At 43.1% G+C, this 10,000-nt stretch overlaps 1 protein-coding gene across 3 annotated transcripts in view; it reads left to right on the forward strand.

Annotated features, from left to right (window-relative positions):
• Positions 1-10,000, forward strand: part of LOC115224716 (rap1 GTPase-activating protein 1) — a 364,275-nt gene that overhangs the window by 153,463 nt on the left and 200,812 nt on the right. Inside the window, exon 1 of one of the 3 annotated variants that reach the window (XM_029795580.2) lies at positions 6,313-7,273. The exons of the other annotated variants lie outside the window; for them this stretch is intronic. Within the exon in view, the coding sequence (XP_029651440.1) occupies positions 7,239-7,273 (35 nt within the window). The 5' untranslated portion in view covers positions 6,313-7,238. Of the gene's footprint in view, positions 1-6,312; positions 7,274-10,000 lie in introns of those variants that run through there. 3 annotated transcript variants of the gene reach the window in all.

Raw genomic sequence — 10,000 nt, forward strand, 5'->3', positions numbered from 1 at the left:
GGGCGAGGGTTCTAATGGTTTGGGAAGAACCCTGTTTTGGGGTGAGAGAGAATATTTTTCTGAGTAGGCAGAATGCCTGAGCAGCATTTCACCTGGCTTTGTGTTCTGAGTTTAAATTCCACCAAAGTCAATTTTGCCTTTCATCCTTTTGGGGTTGGAAAAATAAATACCAGTTGCACATTGGGGGTCAATGCAATCGACTATCCCTCTTTCCCGAACTTTCAGGCTTTGTGCCTACAATAGACAGGATTATTATTATTATTATTATTGTATTATATTATTATTATTATTATATATTATATTATTATTTATTATATTATTATTATTATTATCTATTATTATTGTATTATTATTATATTATTATTATATTTTATTATTATTATTATTATATACGGAGGCAAGCTGACAGAATCATTAAGCACACAGCGTGATAAATGCTTAACAGCATTTCTTGCATTTTCACCCAGGTAAACTTTGCTTTTTATCATTTCAGGTTTAATAAAATAAGTACCAGTGAAACACTGGGGTCGATGTAATGGACTATCCCCCTCCCCACAAAATTTTCAGCTCTTGCGTTTACAGTAGAAAAGATTATTATTATTATAGTTATATGACCACTTTCCATTGTCTGGCCTGATTATTACAGTCCAAATCATTTCTTTCTTGAGAGCCACTGGTCCTTTAGACTGGTACTTGTATGTGTCAGTTTGGGTTTGTCTCAATGGCTGGATTCCCTTCTTACTACCAACCACTTTATAGAATGTACTGGGTGTGTTTCACTGCGGCACCGAGGTTGATAAACCCTCGGCAAGACAGAACAGAAAGGGATCTCACAAATTTACGTCTTCTCTGTTCATTTGCAACCACTTTAATATGTGTACTGGGTACATTGTTCATGATGCCAGCACTGGGGGTTGTCTCAGGGCCATCTTTAGGTATGGTAAAATAAGGTAAAAGCGCTGGTTTCCTGGTTTCCATGGCTTAGAAATTCCCTACCTGGATGGGACACCAGTCCCTTGTAGGATAACTCATTTTTTTACCAGCTGAGTGGACTGGAGCAACGTGAGATGAAGTGCTTTGCTCAAGAGTACAATGTTGCATCACCCAGTCCAGGAATTGAAACCACAATCTTACAATCACAAGTCCAACATTCTAACCACTAAACCATTGTCTTATGGCAAGGGAATACTAGGCAATTGACCAGGGGCCTTACAGGCCTAGGGTCCAGGGAACACCAGGCAGTTGACCAGGGGCCTTACAGGTCTAGGGTCCAGGGAACACCAGGCAATTGACCAGGGGCCTTACAGGTTTTGGGTCCCAGTTCTGGTCAATGCATGCTCTGGGTTGCTGTCAATAAATACTACAGGGCCCTGTGCAGTGATTTATCCGGAAACTTCACAGGTCAAAGGGTCCAATTCTGATCCTATGTATGCTGCGGTTTGCTGTCAAGAAACAAATACTAAAGAGTCCAGTACACTGGTTTGCCCAGTGACCTAAAAGACATCCCTCAGTTGTCTCACTCCCCAATCACTGCAGGGGTGTGTAGGGAGAGGGCTTTTCACCAACACAGGAAGTACAGGACATGTCTAAAGGATCAAAAAGTATGCAGATGTTATATTTTTAATTGCTGGTCATGGTTGGGTTCAAGGCTGCCTTGACAATGTCTGACAAAGAACATCATTAGCAATATATTTTGGTTTTGCACCTGGACAGACCAGAATTAAATGGGAAGTTGACAGAATAACGACTGTAATTTTGTAATAATGTAAGGTTTAATTAGCTCTTGGATTAAACACTCTTCCGGATTCATCTTCATTTGATTATGATTGATATTGGGGTCAATTAGTGACTCATAAGAATTGACCCATGAACAGGTGTGAAGATAGGAGAGTTGAGTAAAACAGGTGTGAAAAGGTCAGTATGGCAGGACCCCCAAGAGAAATTTCGCAAAGCAAAATATATACCCGGGGTCAGGCTGCTTTCAGGTTCCAGCAGGGGGATGTCATTCAAAACATTCAAGGGGGCCTATGAGGGTAGGGAGGGATTCGTTGTTCACCCCCAACCCCTGTTTGTCTTTCCAAGCTGATGTACTGGCTGACCCACCCCACTGCTCCATTATCGACTCTGGGTACCGGGTGGGGGTGATGTTTGATCATTTAAAGGATTTCATAGAAATTTGATACTGCTGCATCTGTTTTACTGGGGGGGGGAGGGGGGTAACTCTAATTAGTTAATAAGGGGTATATCAGTTTGGGTTTTAGGGGATGGAATTTTTTTTTTTTTGGGTGGGGGGGGTCGTTATTTTGTGGGGGTGTGGTTTAAAAGTCATTCTTTTTAAGGCTAAACATTTAAAACCATGAAATATCCACTTGTACTTCATTAAATTTGTAAATTCTAAAACTGTTTGCATCAACTTAGTGTGAAATTGGAAGAAGAACAAGAACAAGAACAAGAAGAAGACTGATTTTGTTTTAAAGTGATGACTAACAGATGGTTAAACGGATATAAGCAACCCCTTTGTGGAATTTGAACCTGTAACAGAGAGGAGTCAAAAATAAATCCTACAAAACAGTTATTTTATAGGCCAGGTCCCTCTATTATTTCCACCATCTTCATCACCCTGTGAAAGTAGGGAACACTATGATAAACGTTGCACGGATAGATTCTCCCCCACCCCACCGCCACTACCAAACTCCAGACTGTGATCCCCCCCGCCCCACTCTGCCTCTCTCTTCTTCTCCTAACATCATTAAATGTTATCATTCATTCAAATGACTTTGTGTGTTGTGTGTCTCTCTTCTCTTCTCTTCTCTTAGTTCGACAACAACCTGTTTGGTATGAGCGATCGTCTGGTTAGCATTACTGTAAGGAAAGGAGGAAAGCATTTGGACACAGGCTTCCATCCATCTCCGCCTCCTTGTCTGGTTTATATATGAGAGAGAGATGAAGAGAGAGAGAGAGAGAGTTATGGACAGAGAGAGAGTGAGATGAAGAGAGAGAGAGAGTTATGGATAGAGAGAGAGAGAGAGAGAGAGAGTTATGGATAGAGAGAGAGAGAGAGTTATGGATAGGAGAGAGAGAGGAGTTATGGATAGAGAGAGAGAGATGAAGAGAGAGAGAGAGAGAGAGAGAGAGTTATGGATAGAGAGAGAGAGATGAAGAGATAGAGAGAGATGAAGAGAGAGAGAGAGATGAAGAGAGAGAGAGAGATGAAGAGAGAGAGAGAGAGTTTTGGATAGAGACGGAGACAGATAGGCAGAGAGAATAGGGAGGAGAATGGGGGGAGGGGAAAGAAGAGGGGGCGGGTAAGGTCTGAGAAGGATAACAAGAGCCATAGCTGCTGTTCCTGCAGACTTTTCTGCCTTTCCACCCAGAACCGGGTGGGATGGTGACAGCTGAATCTTACCCACACAATAAAGTTGTTGTAACTCTCCTGGTCCTGGGACAATTTCTTCTTTCCATTCCACCTCCATCACATCATTTCTCTCTCTCTCTCCCTCTTATCTATCTCTCTGTCACGCCATCCTCTCTCTCTCTCCCTCTTATCTATCTCCTCTCTACTCTGTCAAGCCTAGTTCTCTCTTCTCTCTCTCTCCCTCTTATCTATATCTCTGTCATGCCGTCTCTCCTATCTCTCTCCCTCTTACTATCTATCTCTGTCACGCACCGTCGTCTCTCCCTCTCTCCCTCTTTATCTATCTATCTCTCTGTCACGCCCGTCTCCTCTCTCTCTCCCTTTATCTATCTCTCTGTCACGCCGTCTCCCTCTCTCTCTCCCTCTTATCTATCTCTCTTGTCACGCAGTCTCTCTCTCTCTCTCTCCCCTCTTATCTATCTCTCTGTCACGCAGTCTCTCTCTCTTCTCCCCTCTTCCCATACTCTTATCTACTCTCTTGTTCACGCCGTCTCTCTCTCTCCCTCTTATCTATCTCTCTGTCATGCCGTTCTCCCTCCTCCCTCTTATCTATCTCTCTGTCACGCCCGTCTCTCTCTCTCTCTCCCTTCTTATCTATCTCTTCTGTCACACGCCGTCTCTCTCTCTCTCTCTCTCCCCTCTTATCTATCTCATCTCCGGTCACGCCGTCTCTCTCTCTCTCTCTCTCCCTCTTATCTATCTCTCTGTCACGCCGTCTCTCTCTCCCTCTCCCTCTTATCTATCTCTCTGTCACGCCGTTCTCTCTCTCTCTCTCCCTCTTATCTATCTCTCTGTCACACGCGTCTCTCTCTCTCTCCCTCTTATCTATCTCTCTGTCACGGCCGTCTCTCTCTCTCCCTCTTATCTATCTCTCTGTCATGCCGCCCTCTCTCTCTCTCTCACCCTCTTATCATCCTCTCTGTCACGCCCTGTCTATCGTCCGTCACGTTTCTCTCCCTCTCCCCCTATTATCTATCTCTCTGTCACGCCGTCTCTCTCTCTCTCTCCTTCTTATCTATCTCTCTGTCACGCCGTCTCTCTCTCCCTCTTATCTATCTCTCTGTCACGCCGTTCTCTCTCTCTCCCTCGATCTTATCTCTCTGTCACGCTCGTCTCTCTCTCTCTCTCTCCCTCTTATCTATCTCTCTGTCACGCCGTCTCTCTCCTCTCTCCCTCTTATCTATCTCTCTGTTACGCCGTAGTCTCTCTCTCTCCCTCTTATAATCTCTCTGTCACGCCGTCTCTCTCTCTCTCTCCCTTTCTTATTCTATCTCTCTGTCACGCCGTCGTCTCTCTCTCTCTCTCCCTCTTATCTATCTCTCTGTCACGCCCGTCTCTCCTCTCTCTCTCTCCCTCTTATCTATCTCTCTGTCACGCCCCGTCTCTCTCTCCCTCTCTATCCTCTTATCTATCTCTCTGTCACGCCGTCTCTCTCTCTCTCTCTCTCCCTCTTATCTATCTCTCTGTCACGCCGTCTCTCTCTCTCTCTCTCCTATTTATATCTCTCTGTCACGGCCGTCTCTCTCCTCTTATCTATCTCTCTGTCACGCCGTCTCTCTCTCTCTCCCTATATCTATCTTTCTGTCACGCGTCTCTCTCTCTCTCTCCCTCTTATCTATCTCTCTGTCACACCGTCTCTCTCTCTCCCTCTTATCTATCTCTCTGTCACGCCGTCTCTCTCTCTCCCTCTTATCTATCTCTCTGTCACGCCGCCTCTCTCTCTCTCTCCCCTCTTATCTATCTCTCTGTCACGCCGTCTCTCTCTCTCCCTCTTATCTATCTCTCTGTCACGCCGTCTCTCTCTCTCTCTCTTATCTATCTCTCTGTCACGCCGTCTCTCTCTCTCTCTCTCCCTCTTATCTATCTGTCACGCCGTCTCTCTCTCCCTCTTATCTATCTCTCTGTCACGCCGTCTCTCTCTCTCTCCCTCTTATCTATCTCTCTGTCACGCCGTCTCTCTCTCTCTCCCTCTTATCTATCTCTCTGTCACGCCGTCTCTCTCTCTCTCCCTCTTATCTATCTCTCTGTCACGCCGTCTCTCTCTCTCTCTCTTATCTATCTCTCTGTCACGCCGTCTCTCTCTCTCTCTCCCTCCTCTTATCTATCTCTCTGTCACGCCGTCTCTCTCTCTCTCTCTCCCTCTTATCTATCTCTCTGTCACGCCGTCTCTCTCTCTCTCCCTCTTATCTATCTCTCTGTCACGCCGTCTCTCTCTCTCTCCCTCCCTCTTATCTATCTCTCTGTCACGCCGTCTCTCTCTCTCTCCCTCTTATCTATCTCTCTGTCACGCCGTCTCTCTCTCTCTCTCCCTCCCTCTTATCTATCTCTCTGTCACGCCGTCTCTCTCTCTCCCTTATCTATCTCTCTGTTACGCCGTCTCTCTCTCTCTGTCACGTCGTCTCTCTCTCTTCCCTCTTATCTATCTCTGTCACGCCGTCTCTCTCTCTCCCTCTTATCTATCTCTCTGTCACGCCGTCTCTCTCTCTCTCTCCTTCACGCCGTCTCTCTCTCTCTCCCTCTTATATCTCTCTCTCTCTCTCTCTCCCTCACGCCGTCTCTCTCTCTCTCTCTCTCCCTCTATTGTTCTTTCTCCTTCATCACACAAACGCTCATCTTATTTTGCCATTGTTATATTCAAAATCCACGCCAAGTGAAATCACACTCACACACTTATTACATCCTCGCCACTTCTCTTATCTCCTCTATCTCTCTCGCTCACGCGCGCAGTTTTACTACATTTTCCCTCTTCTCCATCTCCGCCTCTTCTGACCAAACCTGCCTGCTGCTACCCCGCCACCCTTCTCTCGTTAAGGAGCCCCTCATGAGATGCTGACGGCGACGGCGGCACCGACTGCTGCTCCTGCTGCTGTTTCTCGTTTCACATTGGAATATTAAACTGGCTGAACCCGTCCTTCTCTCTTCCTACTTCTTCTTCTTCTCATCCTTTCAAACCCCCAAAAGCCGTGTAAAAAGGCAGCAGCACCACTAAAGCAAAACACAACTGACTTACTACTAAAGCGATGGGAAACTGAACGGTTAAATATAAACAAACAAACACACACGCACATTAAAAAACTGAAAGAAATTATCTTTAATTGTTAATTAACTTTGTTCCTTTTTTTTGGTAATTTGTAACAACAAAAAAAAAACAAAAAAAGGAAGATTTATTTTTCGAATTTGGAATTAACGAAGGAAGTAAAATACGTCGGAAGTAAAAGAGAAAAAAAGGTTTTTTTAAAAAATTACAATCGACCAAACCCTTGGAATATTATCTTGACGGCGGATTCAAGGAGACTGAAAGGAATTGCTATCTATGTCCATTTCTATAGGATGGACATTGGGGTAGACCAGAGCTACCCCGCACCGCTACCGGACATCGTAGTAACAATTAACGGATTAACAATAGCAGCGAGAGGCTAGGCCAGCCGAGGGGGAGGAACATGGTCAAAGAGTAATAGACAAATCCTAGCAGCAGAAGCAGTCGCCTTCTTTATCCCAAATATCCCGGGGCCTAATTCCTCAAACCGGCCAGAATGGATTTTATTACAAATGGTTCTAATATTCGTTGACCTGATGAAGCCTCTACCCAAACCAAACAAGGGCTGCTTGTTTGTTGGGTAGAGGGGGAAAAGAGCCTGTTTGAAAGCATTTTGGCTTTTTTTTTTTTTTTACTTTCTTGTGACATGTGTTTTACCTAGAGTGATTGTCACGTCCTCCCAGATTTTTTTTTTTTTTACCTACAACAGCGGAGTCGGTGGAGCATCGCTGGTGGCGGCGGTGCTGGCTGGCCCACATCGGAGACAGACAGACAGTCTCTGTCAACATGCCAAATATCGAACAGCTGGCCACAAAACAGAGGTAAACCGATTTTTTTGGGGTTCTTCTCATTTCGTTTTATTGCATTTTATTTTGTAACGTAGCACAGGGTTTCGAATCGGTGATCCGGTTTCGATTCTCGGATGTGACAGTTTCAATATCATGTACATTTCTAATGACCCTTGAAGTACACACACACACACACACACACGGTACACCTTCCTACTTGTGTGTGTCTTTGGAAACATTACGTAAGAATTGTGTTTATGGTGTTTCGTGACTTGTGTTGAAGATTTGGGTTTACGTGACTTATACATCTATAGGATATATACGCATGTATGTATACATCTGCTAATACAATCTAGAGATGATCATATTGTTACAATCTGATAACAGTCTTACAACGTGCGTATACATGTTCACACACCATAACTTGTGTGTGTGTATGAGGTATATATATATGAAGCAGACACTGATGTATATGTATATGAAATAGGCAGGTCTGTATAATGTATATACGCACCCGTTATACGCATATGAAGCTGACATGTATATATGTCATATACTTACTGATGTAGTATCTGTTATACACACACAGCAATGTGTATAACGCATTGTGTTTGTTATATACACACACACATACAGTAGTGTATATTTATGAAGCCGACACGCTCGTTACATTGTGTTGTGTTTATTTATGAAATAACGGAAATTAATTAAGAAGATGCTAATGAAGTTAATGAAGTTTATATATAGCAAGTTTTTTTTTTATGAAAAGCCGAGATTTCCCGTGTATATTAGGAAGAATGTCAAAGTTAATGTCACACACGAGAAACACGTGTGTGTGTGTATAGGCCTACCGTTCTGTCTATGTAAGCAGTTGTAAGATTGTCGACTTAATTCACACGTACATACACACCGCCTGTGTCGTGTATGTATATATATATGTATATATATATATGGGATGGGGTATGTGTATGTTTAGATATATGAATGAACCAAAAAGTAAAGGAAAAAGATAGGTCTATACAAAGGGGGTGGGATGGGACTATGCGTGTATATAGCCCTGTCGCGAGTGTATATATATATATATATATATATATATATATGTATATATGGGATGGGGTATGTGTATGTTTAGATATATGAATGAACCAAAAAGTAAAGGAAAAAGATAGGTCTATACAAAGGGGGTGGGACGGGACTATGCGTGTATATAGCCCTGTCGCGAGTGTATAATATGGAGTGTATATATATTATATATATATATATATATATGTATATATATATATAGGCCAACGTTAAAGCGTCTATGTGGTTGCTTGAAGTGCTAGAAATAGCAGCCAAACTCACTTTTAAGTCACATTGTATCACTTTACGAAACAACGGATGTTGCGTAACGTGGTACTACTACAACTGCTGTACTGGAGTGCATCTGCACAGAGGACTGGATGGTCACGGTGAAGGCGTCTCTGATCATAAGTCTACTTCGTCAGGACTGACCTAGGGCTAATCAACAACTACAACACCCATGTACGTACGAGTCTGCGAAGGAGCCTGTGGGTGGTTGTTCACCCTGCTAGAAACAACAGCCACGTTTCTTTCAAATCGCATCCAACTATTGAGTTATTTTTTTTAAAATAATAAAACAAACTGGATGGTCGTTGATGGAACGCCTTCGGTGATATGTCCTGTTCAGTCAGTCCTGTCCCCGTAGCTAAAGCAATCACCACAACACTTACGGAGTGGAGGCCATGTGCTGTGAATGCAACTTGTCATTCATGTTTAATGACCGACGAAGAATAGGACAAACACGATTAATGGATAGTTATAAAGTTAAGAGGATTTTTATTGTCAAACTTGTTCCCTTTCAGACTTAATTAGTTTCTGATTGCCTTCGTCGAACCATTGTTATCATCCTCGTGTCGTTTTAATTAACTAAAACTCATTAGTTAACTCAATCAACGATGTTTTTGATTCAAACTTTTTACCATCAGAGAGATTTGACAGAAGTCGTGGTAGAGCAGGCAGACCCTTCGTCATAAGCCAATCCCACCGTGACATCTACCCACCTACTTAGTTGTTATTTAGCACCAGGTCAGTCCCGATAGGGCTGACAGACCATTGATCACAAGCCAATCCAACGATGGCCCTACCGTCTCGTCTAGTTGTTTAGCTTTAAAAAAGTTAGTATCTGATAGCGCTGACAGACCTTTGAGGAATCAAATCTTGTTCCGTCCGTGACCACACCGTCTGTTTGTCAGAGATACCAAGACTACAACAACAATAACAACAAAATTATCTATCCGCTGTCCTTTTTTTTTTATGACGACAGTGAGAGGGAATACAACTGTTATTTCTAGCATAGAGGGTCGTTCAGAGAATGCAAGCATAGGTAAATTAGGACACACACACATACAATGCACAATACATAAACGCACATACAATACACAATATATATATACATACACATACACGCTCTCAACATTCTTGACATCCAAAAGTAAATATAGGTCTTTCCTCTCGACACCCCCTCAAATGCGTGTGTGCGGTGCCAGTCACTTCTTTGTACAGACATTATCAAAGATAGATAGAGGGTTTGTAACTTCTTGAGGATCCACTACCTGATCCCCACACCCACTACACTACACTCACACACTAACCCTTCTCTGTCTCTTATAGTTCTGGGTACATATATATATGCATGTGTGTGTGTCTATATGTATATATATATATATATACACAGACACATACATATATATATAATAT

Source organism: Octopus sinensis, linkage group LG26, assembly GCF_006345805.1.
Source record: "Octopus sinensis linkage group LG26, ASM634580v1, whole genome shotgun sequence".
Lineage (NCBI taxonomy): Eukaryota > Metazoa > Mollusca > Cephalopoda > Octopoda > Octopodidae > Octopus > Octopus sinensis.